Genomic DNA, 18,084 nt, shown 5'->3' on the forward strand with positions numbered 1-18,084 from the left:
AGGACCAAAATGAAAGTGCCGAGTCCTGGCTTGGCATCCCCATCACTTGCCACAGTAAGTGAGGGGGTCAGGGAGAGCGGGGTTCAAATTCGGGCTCCCGTGCTCACAAGCCCTACAAGCTTGGGCGTACAATTTCCCTGCTCTGAGCCTGTTTTTCTCACCTCTGAAGTGGTCTTTCTAATACCAACCCCCTGAAAGGTCAATGCCTCTTTGGGGCTCTGCTCAGAACCTGGTGTGTACCACCTGGAGGCCACCGCATCCCAGCGCAGTATCTGTCTGCCTCTTCCATCCTCTGCCTACCTTTCCATTTTCCCTTCTATTCCTATGGACAGCTCCTTCCACGGTGTGGCAGATTGCATTATAGCTCAAAATTACTGACCACTCCTCCAGGGGGATTGTATGTCCAGTGACATCCTTGGAGTGCTTGACTACATAACCTGCTCTGGCCAATGGAATGTGAGCAGAAGTGATGCGCGTTGTTTCCAGGGAGAACATTTCAGAGCCAGCGCACGGGTTCCCAGGTGTGTCTATTTCTGCCCCAAGATGACATCATTCCAGATGGAGGCTCCTCTGTCAGCCGGGGCCCTAGAGTGAAGAGGACACAGAGCAGAGCTGCAGCCACCCTCCAAGGACAGGTGGCAATGGTAACACAAGCTCCGTTGTTGGAAGCCATGGACACCTGGGGGTCATATTTTGTCTGATACACATTGTAGCTCTTGGAAGTCTTTAAAGGAGTTCCCGAGAGCTGACTTTTGTCTTCCGCTGCTGCTGGGCGCAGTGGATAAATAACAGTTAAGATGTTAAGCTTCAGGGCTTGGCAGCTACTCAGTAGGTGCTCAATAAACAGTGGATGTGGTCGTGACTTGGCATCTCTGCACACAGACCAGACTGACGACCAGCTGAGCTGCAAGCCTACTCTTCCTCTCGTGTGAGTTGTGCGAAGGTGCAACGCTCCAGCAAGCTTCTCCATTGAATTCGTGCCTGTGGTCTTCTCCATCATCTCCTGGAACCACTGCCTGCACCCCTCCCCCACCCCACCCCCCACCTGCAAGAGCTGTGTGGATGGAGGCGCCTTAGATGAGATTCCATTGTCCACCTGTCCCCCGGCCCAAGGTCAGGTTTATTAAGCTTGCTGCATCAGGAGAGAATGCACACCAGAGGAACGCTGGGGCATCTCTTCCCCCATCTCCCTGGCTGTCATTTTTCTCCATTGACTGAGCCCACGTTAATCCGCTCTGCCATTCCAGACCTCCCTCTCCTTTGCTATTTCACTTCTACCCCCTGCAATCAAATCTGGCCCAGGGGCCCATAGCACCCCCTTAGCACTGGCCTTGTTGTGCTGGTGGTCTTCTGAATTTGGGCTTCTCAGCAACATTCCCCTCTCAGCACCCAGCACATGGTAGGTAGACAGTAGGGGCTCGATAAACCCTGGTTCTGCTCTGCTGAGTTGGTGGCCTGGTGGCTGGTGGGGCTGTGGAAGGACAGAGAGCTGGTCTCTGAAGACTAGGTCACTATGGTCCTACCAGGGATGTAGGAAGGCAAAGTGCCCCCCCAACCTATGGCTGTTGGGTGGGGCCAACAGGCGGAGCCTGGCAGAGCTGGCAAGGAGCCATGTACCCCCAGGCCTGGGCTCCAGTTTCTCTCCCGATCTCTGCCTCCTTCTTGAGGCAGCTGGGGCCCCTGAGCAGACCAATTCTCTCTCAAAGGATGGGGTGTTGTGGTTGGGTCTGGTCCCTTCCCCACTGCCCACTAAGGACCAGAGGTCAAGGATTTCAACAAAGGAATTCGCAAAAGCCATCTCTCTTTATTTTGTATTCCTGCCGTTCAACCAGTTTGCACAAGCTGAGGATGAGTGGATTTTGGAGGGGAAGGAGGAGCGTGTGGGCACAGACCCTCCCGGAAATAGTCTATGCACATTGCCGAGGCTGGTTAGACTTGAGAAGCAATTTAACGATAAACTCTACAGAATCAGAAATGTACAAAAGTGTCAAGGCAGCTGCTGGCTGGTTTCTTGCCTCCCCACGGGGGTCAGAGTTACACCCGTCAGTCCTGTGCAAAGGTCCTGGGGCTGGCCTGGGGGCAGAGCCAGATTCCTCCCCAGGAGAGGAGCAGTCCTGCTCATCCAGCAGAAGTGTGTCAAGGGACAGTCACATGGGCGTGTGCCCAGGTGCCCACGCCCCCTCAGGTTCTGTGGCTTTTGAGCCTGTCTCTGCGTCCTGCCTTTATGTTCGCCCTTTGAAAGTGTTCATGCAGGTGTAGGTTCCTGAGAATTTGTGGATCTCCTCGAGGGCAGCCTGTGGGAGTATGCTGGTGGAGTGGGGAGGGAAAAGAGAAGATGGTTAGTGGGGAGACCAGTGGCCGGGTCACTGGTAGCCACACAAGAGGTTGTAGTAAAGTGATGGTTCCCATAAGCTCTCCCCACCCCTCTCTCCACCACACACCAGCTCCCCTGACAAGCCACCACTACCCACCCCTCCATGGAGGAAGGGCTTTCAAGTAAGTAGGTAAATAGCTATTTACAAGGTAAAGGGTGGGTGTTACAAACTTCCAAAGCCATACTCTTAGCATTTTAGGACCCATACGTATCTCAGAGATCAATTAACTCCAAATGCCACGTATTCAACAAATATTTACTGTGTGGGGCTGAGGAGTTAGGTACTGGGTGTCACCTCCTCTTTTTTTTTCCCTGTATTATTTATTAAGCAGCCACACTGTGCACATGATACAGTTGATACCAAAACCTGTCCTCTCTGCCATCTCAAGATTCTCAGCCCAGTTTGGTCCACTGCATAGTGATGTTTTCCTACAGCTGGGACCTCAAGTTTTACTTCTCACCCTTTATGTCCCTCCAGATAGCAAAACACCTGCATATACCTTCAGGCCTTGTTCTTCAGCATGACACAATTTCTTGCTTCTTGTAGGAAACTTCCCAGACTCACCCCTAGGCCTTTCCTGGGGCTCCCCATAGCTCTATGCTTCCCCAACAACCCCCCGGAGTTGTGCTTGCTGTTTACTTGTCAAGCCCATGGGTGCCTCTGTGGTAGATATTTCATCTCCGATCCTGGCACTTAGCACAGGGCCCAGTATAGAGATGCCCTCAGTTCCTCTGTTGAATGAAATTGAAGGGCCCTGGCCCATTCTAGTTGCAACATGGGAAAGCCTCACTTCCAGCTGGAGCAATCTGGAAGGCTTCCTGGGGGTGGTGGCAATAGAGTTGAGCCTGTGAAGATTTCTCTTGGGGAAAGTAAAAGGGGGCGCAGTGCAGGGAATGGGGAGGGGCTGGCCTCTGCTTCTTGTGGGAAAGTAGTGGGGGATAGAACAGAAAATGGTAGGCTAGGTGCTTACTTGGAGAGTGCTGAGGTGTTCTAGACAAACTAGCTTTTTTCTAGAATGTCCCCAAAAGCTTCTAAGAAGCTCCCTGAGGTGGACGATCAGCTTGGCTTCGGTGAGGATCCAAGTCCCTGCTCTCCAAGGCTCACAGAGGCGGCCAAGTAGCATCTCAAAGCAACAGTCAGGATGGACTGAGGGAGGCTGAGGTGTGAACTGAATGCCCGGAGTCCCCTACTCTGTGTCACTGAACGGGCTTTGAGTTTGGAGGACAGGGGATGGACTGATGTGTTCCCGGGTCCTGAGGTTTCTTGCCTGCAGTTAAGAGTGGCTCCTCAGATGCCCACTGTGTCCACAGCAGCCAGAGAGGAACCTGGTTTCCTGGGGCTTGACATCCGATAAAGGCACTTGGGTGCTTCACCTCCTGAAAAGGCCTTTCAGGCCAGAGGGGTTCAGTCAGCTGGGGCTTGGGGGCCCAGGGGAGCCAAGAGTCCACAATCACTCGGGCTCCAGGGTCACAGCTCTCTCTGCAGCATGAGAGGCCCATGAAAACAGTGTTTAGTGGGGCACCTGCAATGGCCCCTTCAGTGTGGGAGTGGGATGGGAATGGTTTGTTGCCCAGAGTCTGGAAAGTTCTAGGGAATGTGATGCTGGGCAAATTTTGGAGGAAGATGGTCTCCTCTGTAAAGCCTACCCCCCAAGGTGGTCTGCCCTGGTAAATCCCACCAGGGATGTTTCTGTGAATCCCGAGCCTTTGACAACGAAATCCCTGTCTTCCCCATTAATTGATGTTCATTAAAAAATTTTATTCTATTTTATTTTATTTTTGGCCGTGCCACACGGCATGCGGGATCCTAGTTCCCCAACCAGGGACTGAACCCATGGCCCCTGCAGCTGAAGCACAGAACCTTAACCACTGGACCGCCAGTCTTCCCTATTAGATTGAACTTCCTGAAGGCTAGGGCCAAGATTTAGTCTCTAGAATAGCAGTTCTCAGAGTGTGGCCCAGGAACCCTTGGGGGTACCTGAGATCTCTTCAGGGGTCTGTCTGCGAGGTCAAACTATTTTTATTATATTACTGAGATAGGATTTGACTTTTGAAGTCTCATTCTTTCATGAGTGTAGAGTTTTCCAGAGGCTACATGACATGTGACATCAATAGATTAAAATCAGAAGCAGATATGAGCATCCATTTGTCTACAATTAATTCAGATAATAAAGAGCTTTGCAAAAATATAAAATAATGCCATTCTTCTTACTACATTTTTTTTTTGGAAAATGCATTTACTTTTCACAAAAATATCATTTATGTTAACACTGAATGGATTTTTTTCTTGCTATATATAAATGAATAAATGTATAAATCCCAGAAAATATTTTCTCAGTTTTAATTTCTAATACAATAGATACAACTCACATAGATAAAAGCACTTTGGGTTCTTCAATATTTTTAAGATTGTAAAGGGTTCTTGAGACCAACAAGTTTGAGAACCGCCACTCTTTAGTAAGGATAGTATATCCATGGCATACAGGCCACTGCTCTCATTTTCAAGCCCACAGCAGGCAGACATGACTAATCAATCACCTGGGTACTTTCTCTTGCCTGAGGCCTCTTCCCCACCAGGGTCCACGGGGAGAAGGGGAAATGGCCAGCATGAGCCTGACCCAGAGTTTCCTCCCCCAGCCCCATACCTTTTCAAGATAATGAGGGCGTGCATCGTCCACGGGAGGAGGAGGAGGGCCTGATTGAGCTGCACGGCTTCCACCGTCCTCCGGGCCACGGTCTCTGGCTTCAGGGGCGGGAAGAGGTTGGGGAACCTGCAGGCAGGAAGAGACAGCGTGGGTTTCCCCTGAGAAGCGAGTGCTTCTGAAAACCCCTGTGGCTAACATGTCAGGGTCATCCCTTTGGCTTCGCCTGTGTGGGAGACTTGAGACCTGTTTGGAACACTCTCCCTGCCGCCTGGGATGAGTCAGGAGTTCCTCATCCTCTCAGCGAGTCTCCCCTTGAGAATTGAGGGCTTCTAGTCCACCCACCCACCTGGGACCCATCCTCAGAGCACTGCAGAGGGCTCCCCCAAGCCTCACTCACATCCCGTCCTGCCCCGCTAAAGCCCTCCCGGGGCCCCTCGCTCTGCTTTCAGTCCTACCCACGCTGGGCCTCACCTTTCCTCCTTCTCACCCTGCCCCAGCGATCCTGGCCAACCCTGTCACTTAAGATCTTTCCCATCTCAGCTGTCCCATCAGCCTGGCTCCTTCCTCCCGTCCACTCAGAGTGGCCTCTAATCTCGGCCCCCTGCTAAGTGCCTTGACTGAATCGAGAATGGCCTTGCCTGTCCGCTTGTTTCCTGTGAATGGCCTGTCTCCCCCATCAGCCTGGGAGTTCCCCAAGGGCAGAAGTCTGGTGGGTCTTGCTCCCTGCTGTATGCCCTGTGTGCAGTGTCTGGGATATAGTAGGTGCTCAATAAATGCTTGCTGAGTGGGTAGACGCTGAACGATGTGGCATTCCCCTACCACTTGCTGGTTTACTCACTCATTCCCTGATTCATGGATACACTCACTGATTCATTCAAACATCTACAGAGCATTTCCATGGGGTTGATAAATGAATGAATGGCTGAGTAAGCAAACATCAGGGGCTTCTCATGCCTGTTCAGAGACATCTGACCTGAGACCTGTACAGGGATGATGCTCCCTAAGTGCCAGGCCTGTGCTGAGTGATCAACAGGCATCATTTGCTCCAACTGCCAGAGAAGGAAGCCGAGGCTCTGGGGAGGTGGTGGGGACTTGGGATTCAACCCAGGCCCGCAGGAGCCCCAGGCCCGTGCTCTGTCTCCCCTGTCCTTTGCTTGCTGCTTGTCCCACCGCTCCTGGGCCTATAGGTGCAGGACTGATGCTGCTGGCTCTGACCTCAGTCCCACAGAGGGCTGGTGAGCTGCTCCGGCACCAGGGGGACTGAAGGTGATAAGTCACCTGGGGATGATGTCACCCTGAGAAAAAGGCAACTCCTGGGCCCCCAGCGTGGGTTTGGCTGACCTCAGAGAGTCCATGGAGCTCGCCCCCAACCCTTGGCTTCCTTTGCCATCATGACGGGCTGCCAGGATGCCCACGACCCTGGAAGGGCCGGCCTCAGGGTCCTGTGGAGATGGATGCGTGAGATGGCTCATGACGCTGGAGCCCCACAGACACGGTGGACAGTGTGGGTTTCCAGCCCCCACTTGGGCCAGTGCTGCTGCTGGGGGGACAGGAAGACAGGATGGACAGACCAAGCTCCGTGGGCTCAGGGGGCTCTTCCTGGTAAGATCCCTGCGGGAGAACCTGACAGAGGGGATGCCTCACACAAGCCCGCTGGTGGGGCTTTCTCTTTTCCCTCCGTGGTGTGTGGGATGGGTACCCGGGGAACCAGCAGAGCTACGAACTCCCATGGAGGCTGCACAAACCCCTTGAAAGAGCATGCTCAGCCAACTTCTATCTGTGTCGTCTTGGGCGAGTAACTTTGCTTCTCAGAGCCTCACTTTCCTCATCTGAGAAATGGGGATAAGAGCTCTCGCAGGGTTGTGGAGAGTCAAACGCAGAAGCGTTTGTAAAGTGTCTGGTGTGGCTGGAACATAAAGAAGATCAGTAAAGAGCAATTTACAAACAACAGCACCCACCTATATGGCCATCTTGCCAGAAAACCCATCAGTTTTGCCCTAAACATGTCTCCCACCCTCAACCCTGGGAAGCTGCTAAGCATGGTTGGAGAGGAAGCCAATGCTTTGCTTGCTTTCTTTCTTTCTTTCTTTCTCTCTCTCTCTCTCTTCCTTCCTTCTTCTTTCAGGAAATGGGAGTTGGTTAGGTACCAATCAACATTTTACTGCTCTTCTCCCAAGCCCTCGGGGCTCACCTGCAATCCACAGGTAACTAACCTTCACCTAGTGCTTACTACGTGCCAGCTGGCTAGTTGATTCACGCACAGGAGCTCATCTAGCCTGTGACGCCAGGGTACCATTACCAATCCCTTCTTACAGACAAGGAAACCGAGGCACAGGAAAGCGAAGTAATTTGCCCAAGGTCACAGAGAGCTGGGATTAGGTCCCCACAGCTTGGGCCCACATTCTGAGTCACTGTGGGAAAATGATCTGGGGGAGGCCTTGGATTTCCTTCTTAAAGTGATGGAGAGGAAACTATGCCAGAAGGCGAAAGAGGCACAGGGATGCAAGGTCTGTGAATGTCCTGCCCACTTCAGGGCACCCAATTAGAACCATGGGTCGCCACTGTGGCACTTCCATCCAATATGCATTGTTTGAGCACTTCCTGTATACCCAGATGAAAAGAAACCAAACCAAGACATCATGGGGGGAAAAAACCAACATGGAACATTAATAGTCATTAATCCAGCCTCCTCTAAATTCAGCACCTATGATAATTTACATATAAGTCAGGTGGAAATATATACATCTGTGATGACTGAAGTCTGCTAGGAAGATTTATAACTTATGCACTTATGAAGATGTTTATTGTTAGTAAAAATAATAAGAGCAGCAGTTCGTTACTGAGCATCTCATATGCCCTGGGCTTTGCACTAGATACGTTACATGTGTTATTTCTAATTCTCTCAATGATCGTATGAGGTAAGTATTATTTTCACTGTTTGACAGATGAGCAAAGTAAAGCTCGGAGTGGTAACAAAACTGGTTCAAGATTTCGCCACCATTCAGTAGCTGAGGTGTGATTCCAAACAGGGAGTTGTTTTTTTTTTTAATTTTATTGAAGTATAGTTGATTTACAATATTGTGTGAATTTCTGCTGTACAGCTAAGTGACTCAGTTATACATATGCACACACACACACACACACACATATGCACACACACATATATATATTCTTTTCCATTATGGTTTGTCACAGGATACTGAACATAGTTCCCTGTGCTATACAGTAGGACCTTGTTGTTTATCCATCTTATATATAATAGTTTGCATCTGCTAATCCCAACCTTCCATTCCTTCCCTCCCCTGACCCGCCTCCCCCTTGGCAACCACAAGTCTGTTCTTCATATCTGTGTCTGCAAAAGCAGGTGTTTTGATTCTTGATAGCAAAACCAGACTCAGTGATAATCACTAAGGTGTTCTGAGTGATTCCCACCCGGATGCACTACGCTACATGCCTTCCACTCTCTCAGGAAACTCTCACAATGACACTTCCACGCTATCCTCATGTTTGGAAGAAGCTGATGCATATCATTTAGAAAGCAAAATTATCATATGTTGCATTGCAAAAAACAAGGAAAATAGTTTTTTGGATGATGCCACATTTTCATTTATCTATAACCTATGCCCCTTCACGAGCGCACATCATCATAGCACCATTTACTGGGCACTTACTATGTAGCACATATGGTGTTGCCTGCTAGACACCATTTTATCCCTATCACAGAACCCTAAGGGTAGACATTCCCATCATCCCATTCTACAGATTAGCATCAGAGGCAGAAGTGGAAACTAATCGGGCTCAAGGTCACACACACCCCAGGGGCCTGGCTCCAAAGCACAAGCTCTAAACCAGTGGTTCCCATTCACGTTGATTTAAGTGGTCTGGAGGAGGGGTGAGTGGGCTTCAGTATTTCTTTAAACTGAGCTATAATTTGCATACAATAAAAGGCATAAATCTTGTGTCCAGCATGATCAATTTTTACCTGTGTAACCCCCACTCAAATCAAGAAGAGAGAACAGGGCTTCCCTGGTGGCGCAGTGGTTGAGAGTCCACCTGCCAATGCAGGGGACACGGGTTCGTGCCCCGGTCCGGGAGGACCCCACATGCCGCGGAGCGGCTGGGCCCGTGAGCCATGGCCGCTGAGCCTGCGCGTCCGGAGCCTGTGCTCCGCAACGGGAGAGGCCACAACAGTGAGAGGCCCGCGTACCGCAAATAAAAAAAAAAGGAGAGAGAACATTTCTAAAAGCCCAGAAGGTTCCCTGGTGCTCTCTGCCAGGCTATGTCCCCACTCCTCTTGGGGTGGCCACTGTTCTGATTTCTATCACCCTGTCCAGTTTTGCCTGTTGTAGAACTTCAGACAAATGGAATCATGCAGAATGCACTTTTATGTCTCTGGTTTCTTTCTCTCAACATTTGAGATTCATCCATATTGTTCATTTACCAATACTTGGTTCCCTTTTTATAGTTGGGTAGTATTCCATTGCATGCATTTAGCATGGGAACTCTGTACAAGCCCCCTGACCTGCGAAGCAGGACCCTAAACCACTATAGGACCCCACTGCCCTGCAGATGGAGAATCAGGTATGAGACCAAAAAGCCAGAGATAAAGGGTTCTGGGTTATCTTAAGATTTTGGCTCTGTGTGTGTGTGTAATGAGTCTTTCCCCTGATCCGATCTGCTGGAGGGACTTGGCTCAGAGAGGGGGTCCCCTGCCACTGACCTGACCCTCATGCCCTGGAACATCTCGGTACTGGTGTGGAAAGGCAGCACGGTGGTGGCACTGACGCCGGGACAGTCCAGCAGCCCCAGGGTCAGGCTCTCCATGAAGGCGAAGGCTGAGGCTTTGGACGTGCAGTAGTCGATGGCACCGGGGATGGCAGAGAGCGCCAGCACAGAGTTGAGACACACGATGTGGCCGTTCTGCAGCTCCAGCATCCGTGGCAAGAAGGCCTTGGTGGTCTAAGGGTGGGTGGGGAGGTCAGTGTGCAGCAGCCACAGCTTCCAACAGCCCCTCTACCACCCCCCTCAGGGAGAACAGACCAGCCTGGACACAACACACTACACCAGCGACCAGGCTTTCCTGGGATGGGAGGCGTGCAGGCCGAGGGCAACTGAGCCCCACATTTCAGAAAGTCCAGATGCCTCCTGGGGCAGCCGGTCATTCGTCTTGTCCGGTCACCCTATCCTAGGACATCCCCCCTGGCCTGAGCCCAAGCCCTGGCGAGCCTCTCCCCACTCCCCTACAGCTCCCAGGATCCCTGGAGGGAAGGAACATGTCACTGACATGCCCAGGGCTGGCTCAGGCTCAGGATAAACTTACCCAGAACTGGCCCAGGGTGTTGATGTGCTGGGACTTGAGAAGGGCATCATCGTCACTGTCCATCAGGCTCTTCCCATGGACCACGGCGGCGTTGTTCACCAGGATGGTGATGTCGCCCACCTGTGGGCAAGAGGGGGTTGAGGGGCCGTTAGGGCGGGCAGCCCCAGTGGCCTGCAGTTGGAGAGGACGGACCTGGTCTTGGGAAGTCACATCACCTCTCTGAGCATCAGTCTTGATTTGTAAGATGGGGCTAATAACCACACCAGGGTCGGTCTGGGGATCAGAAATAATTTATGGCTGGGAATTCCCTGGCAGTCCACTGGTTAGGACTTTGCATTTTCACTGCCGAGGGCCTGGGTTCGATCCCCGATCAGGGAACTAAGATCCTGCAAGCCGTGCAGTGTGGCAAAAAAAAAAAAAAAAAGCAGAAAAAAGAAATAATTTATGGCACATAATGTACCTGGCACAGAGCACATCTATAATAAATGAGGTTATTGTTACATAAAAATAGTTAACATTTACCATGTGCCAGATATCTAATGGTGGTTTCTGTTCTCTTGGAGCTCAGTGATGCATTCAGTCTAAATAGATGGCTGGAGTCGGGGATTTTCCCAGAGGGCAATGGGACATTTGTCCCCCAGGGTCTAGGATAGAAACTCACAAGATCTAAACTTCCAAAGGGGACAACAGGTGATCAGTCTGCTTACGTAATCAACCTATGCCCTAGTCCCTGCCCCCTGCAACACACACACGCACACGCACACACAACTTGGGCCAGCTTCATAGGAAAGCCCTCCAAGATGCCCTGAAAATAGCCATTCTGCCATAAGCAAAGCTCTCTCCCAGGCCACGTGAGAATGTTCTCTTTGGCCAGCATTCCCCCCCGCCACAGTGTCTGGCAGAGCTGAGGCCGGCCCCTCGCAGGCTGCTCACCTTCTCTCGGACAGCTTTGGCCGTCTGGTACACCTCCTCCCGGTTGCCCACATCGCAGATGAAGTAGTGGCACTCGGTGCCCATCTGCCGAATCTCCTCCGTCGTCTCCTTCAGGCATTTCTCAGTCCGGCCCCACAGAACGATCTGGAAGGAGAGGATAGCAGTACTGAACACGTGGTCATTAAGGAAGCCATCGTGATTCAATGATTGCCATCAGAAATTCAGTATGTAATTTGCCCCAGGACTGGCCTCCCTGATTCCATTCAAAGAGAGTATGCAAAGTCACAATATGATCTGTTAAGGGGATATATATAGCCTACTCTGAAGGGAACCAAGAGTTTCTGAGCCTGTTTATGACCCATTGGTGGATGCGTGATTCACAAGTCTTTCTTACGTATTGCTTCCAGGAGGATGTCTCCCGTCGGCCCAATTCCAATGATCCTACCTAGTTAAAAGTAGTAGCAGAGCTCTTTCTGTACAATGTTCCAGAATGTTCTGAGCTAGAAACAAGCTGGGCTTCTCACCACTGAGGTCTAGAGCCCCACTGATGAATGGACTGCGAGGTTCTGACCGTGAGGTGCCTGGAGGCTGAGCAAAGCCTTCCCTTCCACCCAGCTGTGGTCCGGCAGGAGGGCCGGGAAGACAGGCAGCTGGGCTCCTCTGGGGAAGGAAACACGACCTCACCCCGCAGGTAATAAACGCGGGACTCATTACACCCGGAAGTGACCCTGGCAGGACCAAGACATGAATCCTTATAGGGGGTTGGACAAATTTATGAATGGCTGGCCATAAAGGGCTCAGAAGAGAGGCTGGGCTAATTCTCAACCTTGACCCACAGGAGAATGACACTCCTTCCCACGGTACGGTATGTCGTTGGGTCCAGAGAGGCCCCTGTTGGTAAAAGAACCAGGGTCGGGTGACGGGGAACTAAGAATCCTGAGACCCAGCTTGATCAGCACAGAGGGAGAAAGGCTGGGGGCTGGAGAGAATCAGAGAAAGGAAGAGATAAAAGGCTCCTGGGAGATTAATCTAATGGGTTTCTATTTTTGTTTCTTCTCTTTCTTTAAAAAATTATCAATGAAATATCCCTTTAAAAAATAAAACCTAACACGGAACCCCACGTGTGAAACCAGTAAAAGGAACAAATTTCACGTCCAACTCCATATTTTCTTACACTAAAAGCAACGAATCAGAGTAGAAGGGCTGAGCTGGGAAGGCAAACATTTTCCAGTGGGAGTGAGGGATTAACTCCAGTCACGCCAGACCAGAATCTAACTGATTTCCGTACTTCGCTCTGGACCCGGTATGGAGAAAAGTCACGCAGATAAGTAGTTGTTGGTGATAAACGTTTATCAATTGTTTACCTTGACATCTCAGAACTTTCCCATAACCAAAAAAGGCACAAAATGGGTTAGCTGGCGGGACACACAAATGTGTTGGCGGCTCCCATGGATTTGACTTTTTTATTAGAGTTTTTAAAACTTTCGAAATATTTCTTAAAGGAAAATAAAAGTGTTCTTTCAACTCTTGAAACATCTCTGGGAAAGTCCAGTTTGAAAACCCCACCTTGTCCAACCAGTTTATTTATTTTAATCGAAGTCTTGAAATACAGGAAAGGCTTTACGAGGGAGAATTCCATCAGCCACCCTCCACGACCACAAAAGTCCTTCAGGAGCAAAAGGTCTGCAATTAGACCGGCTCCAAGGGACACTTTCTTGTCTGTTGAACTAAAAACAGACTTAGAATGTGTTCCTCCAGGCGAGGCTGGAGAGATTCCCTTCATGGAGAAGAGATAAGCATCTGTTCAGGCATCTTCCACCGTATCAGATCTCACTCTTGTCTGGTAGTCATTGTCATCCTGGTTTCCTTCCGTCTTCCCTTGTCACCCCATCTGTCTGTCCATCCATCCTTCCTCACATCCATCCATCCACTCATCCATCCATCCATCCACCCCACTCCATCATCCATCCATCTAATTTCTGAGTATGTCAGTCTGAGGTGAAGGAAATCCCTGGCCTCCTTTCTCATTCTCTGCTCCCTGCCTAACCCCATCCCACCTCCATCTCATACGGGGAACAGGACCCTGGGGCTTGCAGAGTTTCCTAGGGCCTGGCTGAGGATGAGAGAGGTGCCTCCGGGACTCTGAGAACTTCTGGACAAGAACAGGGAAGCTTAAAGTGGGGGTAGGGGCTTGTTGGAAGGCGCAGCGGTCCAGGTGCCTGGGAGCACAAGAAAGCCAGCAGACAGGGAACAGGGAAGGCCAGCACGGTCTGCATGGCTGGAAGGACACCCTGGAGAGGGAAACAGGGGCTAGGGTGAGGGAGGCGACATGAAGGCTGTGCCCCACTGTCTTCCATGTCTATACACCCAGGTGGGATGCTGAGGTTTGGCCACGTCCTTTTGGGGGTCTGTTGAGGATGCCCCTGGTGGGCTGGGGGACTGGCCTCATGCTCTGTGCTCAGAGACCCCACCTCTCCCCAGACACTGTGAGGGGTTTGCTTCCTGTCCTCCTCACCCCACCCCTCTGAGCAGGGAGCTCCCGGGGGCCTTGATCCTGCCTTGTTCATTTCATATCTCAGTGCCCAGCAATGCAAGTGTTATTTGTTGAGCGAATGAATGAAAGTTCATGGCCGTAGGTGGGACAGGATGGGAGGTGGTTAAATAGCCTCTCTGAGGCTGAGATGAGCCCAGTTTCCTTGACTGAGCCATTGAGGGTTCCAGAACCTTCAACACAGAGGCTACTTAGTCCAAGAGTCGGCGAGACCCGGACTTTCACCCAGAGCCTCAAAACCACCCAGGACTGAGCTGTGAGGTGAGGCCCAGGCCGGTGTGCGTGTGCCTCACTGTGTGTCTCTCTCTGTGCGTGTCTGAGTGAATGTGTCTCTCTCTGCACGCGTGTATATGTGTGTGTGTGCAGCCTCTGCACTGCTGTGCATTTCCTCAGGCGAGTCCCTGGGGAGCCAGGCTGGGCATCTTCCCGTCTTAGGACCCAGGTGCGTCTCCATGGTGACAGGGAGGCCAGGGCTGGTCACCTTGATGGAGCCTTCCAGGAACTGAGCCACTGGGGGTGGGAGGTGAGGGAGAGTGCTGAGTGGAGGGATGGGGGCCCTTCCTGGCTAGGAGCTGCCCAGTTGGAGCTGCTACAGCCACTGTCCCTCCTCCTCCAGTGCCCTGCCCGGCCCCCTCTGGGGACCCAGAGTCACCGACCAGGAACCTGGCAGGTACAGCTCAGAGGCTGGTCCGGGTGGCTTCTCACCAGAGTCACCTGGGGGTGACCCCAGACGGCTGACAGGACAGGAGTCCCACCCAGTGCCCAAATGCGGGTAAGGACGGGGTGGGCGGGAGGCAGGGGGTTGAGAGGAGCGTGGGGTAAGCAGCCTGGGGAGGGGGTGGATTTATGAGCCCTTGGAACCCAACATGGCCTCGTCTTAATCAACTCCCAGGACAGGGAGCAGCTGGGGAGGGTCAGCGGCCCCGGGATTTACTCTTAAGCCAAGTTTATAAAATAAGAGCTCAGGGGCACTTGACACCCGCTGGCCTCCCCTCCCCTAGGGGGGCAAATGGCGAGCTTCTGTCCCGGGGAGGAGAAGGGAAGGGGGGGTGAAGACCTCTGGCGTCCCAGGCCTCCCAGCAGAGGCACGGGGTCCCGCCCTCCTCTCCCTCGGAGCTGCCCTCGCAGCGAGCCCAGACCCCCGAGCAGCCCCCAAAGCTGAAAGCTATCACGAGCCACTTTTAATGGCTGAGGACACTGGCTCAAAGGCGCTGAGTTAACTTGTCCAAAGTCGCACTCAGTGGGTGGCGGGGGCAGGATTTGAACCCGGACCCTTTGTTCTCCGCAGATGCACCCCTGAAACCCAAGGGATGGTGGGATTCTTCTGAACATTGAGAATTCTGCTCCCAAATCCCCTGAGTCCTCACACCAGTGTTTATCCCCACCCAGACCTCAGCTTCATCTCCCTCAACATCCACAACCCCTTGACAGGACCGCACAGAGGGCCTGCAGTGGGCTGGGTGCTGTGCCTTTGCGGGATTTAATGGAGAGCAAAACAGACACGGTCTCTGCCTCAGGGAGACAGCGAAGGAATGAGAAAAACAGCTGGACACAAACCGCTGTGAGTGGGATAAAGAATAAAAAGGGGAACGTTGTTGAAACTGGGGCATTTCTGTCGTCGCTGTATTATGCCCATTGTATATCTAAGGAAACTGCAACTCAGAGAGGCTAAGCCACTTGTCTGAGGTCACACAGCAACCAAGCGGCAGAGGTGGGATTTGAACTGAGGTTTTTCACCATGATTCCCTCTCCCAGAAGGAGAAAAGCCATCTCCTCTCTTCATGGAGTCTTGTGGGGATGAAGCATGCAAAAGCTGGCACCCACCTACAGTTCAGCACCTGCTCTGTTATTATTTGCCACGGAGAGGAAGAGCTGAGAAAATCACAGCACAGCCCCTTGATATACCCTCTTCTGCAGCATTAGAATGATGAGAGTTCACACCATGGAAAAATGGTCAGGAGAAAAGGGTGCAGCGTTATCCATATAGGATAATCTCAGCTCTAAAAACGTAGTAAGTTGGTGGACGTCACCAGGCTACATAGAACAGGGCTTGTCTTGGATGGGATCATAGGTCTGCTCCTTTGTGCTTGTCTATATGGGAAAAATGTCTCTGAAAGACAAGTTCCATCATTTATGACCTTCGAAAAGGAGGACAGAATAAAAGCTTTCCCACAGATCATTTCCAAAACAGGCCAGTTTTCACACAAGTAACTCAGCACAGCCGGTCCAACCCTGGCTTGCTCCCCAGGTCCCTGGCATTGCCTCTTCATGCCCATCCACTGTGAGGTGACTATCTGCATGTCCCTCCCCACTGCTGAGCGAATGCATGAGGGAGCTCACTGGGGCTCCAGAGTTCTCAGCTTACACTCACTCATTACACACTGTACTTGGCCCTGTGTGTGCTGTCTCACCGTTTCACATCTACATACTGTCTCCTGGAGGGCAGGAACTAAATCTCACCCATCCTGGGTTCACTGTGACCCTACCTAGTGCCCAGCACAGACTGTTTTTCTCTGTTTTAAATGCCAAGGCTGAGCTTCCCTGGCGGCGCAGTGGTTGAGAGTCTGCCTGCCGATGCAGGGGACACGGGTTTGTGCCCTGGTCCAGGAAGATCCCACATGCCGCGGAGCGGCTGGGCCCGTGAGCCATGGCCGCTGAGCCTGCGCGTCCGGAGCCTGTGCTCCACAATGGGAGAGGCCACAACAGTGAGAGGCCCACGTACCGCAAAAAAAATAAAATAAAATAAAATAAAATAAATGCCAAGGCTACTTGTGGACTCTTATTCATCCTGCAAAACCCTGCTTGAATGGCCCCGCAATTCTGAAGCTTCCCTGGCTCCTCCTTCCATCATCCCTACAACAATAACAACACCACTATATACTGGCTAACATTTATTGAACACTTTACATCCAAGCGGTTTCTCCTTTTATACTCACAACCCCACCAGTAGGTATGATTTCTCTCTCCATTCCACAGGTGAGGTGCAGACAGATGAAATGACTTGCCCAAGGTTACACCACTTATAAGCAGCAGCATAGTGGGACTCACAACCCATGTTCCTGAATGCCAACACTAACCCTTGTTTGTTCCGGCACTAGTGCACAGATGTGAGTGTGCTGGGCCTATCTGTGAACAAGCTCCTCCACAAGCTCGGGAGGTCCTCCAGGGAGTCCGTCATCTCCTAACCTCAGCATCCAGCATGGGCCAGGTACAGAGTAAAAGCCAACGAGCATTGTCTCATGGCACTGGCCCCAGGGGGCCTCGAGAAAAATCTGCTGATCAAAGAACAGTGAGTGCCTCTCCTCCACCCGGCCTTGCCTTCCTCACCCAGAGGGGCTCACACAAATGCTTGGCCTTGGCGTTCATTGCTGGAGTTCAGCTGTGGCGCATGGTCCCACCAGGGACATGAGCTGGGTGGCCTCCGGGTGGGTCCCAGGAGGAGCATCTGTTTGTAATTGGCAGCCCCGGAAAGATCTGAGTCCCTGGGCAGGTCTTTGGCAGGCATGTCCCATGGGCTCCATGTTTTGGAGCGGAGTGGTGTTCAGCTGGCTTCTCAGAAGGAAGGAAAATACCCACCAGACCCCAAAGCACGGCAGGGTGGGGAGGGGCGGGAAAGTCACAATTTGGAGGGCACATAGCTCTCCACGCCCAGCACCTCCAGCAGGAGGGTGTGAATAAAAACCTATCCTGTGGCCAGATGAGAACAAGCAAACAGCAAAACTGAGCTGTGTGATACACAGCAGGTCGCCAGCAAGGAGGGGCTGAGTGGACACGCCTGTGGGTGGGCAGCATATTTGAAACACTGATATACACTCTCAGTAGGTCTGCCTATAGGATAAGTTACATTTTGAGCTTTCTCCTCTTTCACATCCCTGTCCATTTCCAAAAAGAGACCTCTCTCTCTCTCTCTTGAGTAGAGGAACCTAGAACATGGGCTCCGGAGCCAGATAGCCTTGGTTCAGTTCTCTGATCTACCAGTTACACAAACTTGGAAAACTCACGTAAACTCTCTATAAATTAAGGTTATGAAGCATCCACTTGGAAGGGTGGTTGGGAGGATGAGGAAAGGACATGACAAATGCTAGCTATTATTTTTATTATTACTACTACTTCTACTATTATTAACCCAGAAACAGAAATAGATTGCCCCTTGCTCGCAGAAGATCCCGCCATCCTCCACAAAACTGGAGTCACGGGGGTGATGGATGCCTGGAAGACCCCAGCTGGGGCTTCTTTGCCTCACCTGTGGACACAGCCTTGA

At 51.6% G+C, this 18,084-nt stretch overlaps 1 protein-coding gene across 3 annotated transcripts in view; it reads right to left on the minus strand.

Moving 5' to 3' along the window:
• Window positions 1-1,823: 1,823 nt before the first annotated feature.
• The window catches only part of DHRS3 (dehydrogenase/reductase 3), a gene marked incomplete at its 5' end in the record, with an annotated part of 41,426 nt that continues 25,165 nt past the window's right edge, over window positions 1,824-18,084 (minus strand). Inside the window, 5 exons of one of the 3 annotated variants that reach the window (XM_079696461.1) lie at window positions 1,824-2,307; window positions 5,020-5,145; window positions 9,740-9,978; window positions 10,340-10,459; window positions 11,273-11,416. In XM_079696461.1, the coding sequence (XP_079552587.1) occupies window positions 2,223-2,307; window positions 5,020-5,145; window positions 9,740-9,978; window positions 10,340-10,459; window positions 11,273-11,416 (714 nt within the window). In that variant the 3' untranslated portion in view covers window positions 1,824-2,222. The remainder of the gene's footprint in view (window positions 2,308-5,019; window positions 5,146-9,739; window positions 9,979-10,339; window positions 10,460-11,272; window positions 11,417-18,084) is intronic. The other 2 variants (XM_079696462.1, XM_079696463.1) reach the window with 2 other exon arrangements.

Source organism: Hyperoodon ampullatus, assembly GCF_949752795.1.
Source record: "Hyperoodon ampullatus genome assembly, chromosome: 2".
Classification (NCBI taxonomy): Eukaryota; Metazoa; Chordata; class Mammalia; order Artiodactyla; family Ziphiidae; genus Hyperoodon; species Hyperoodon ampullatus.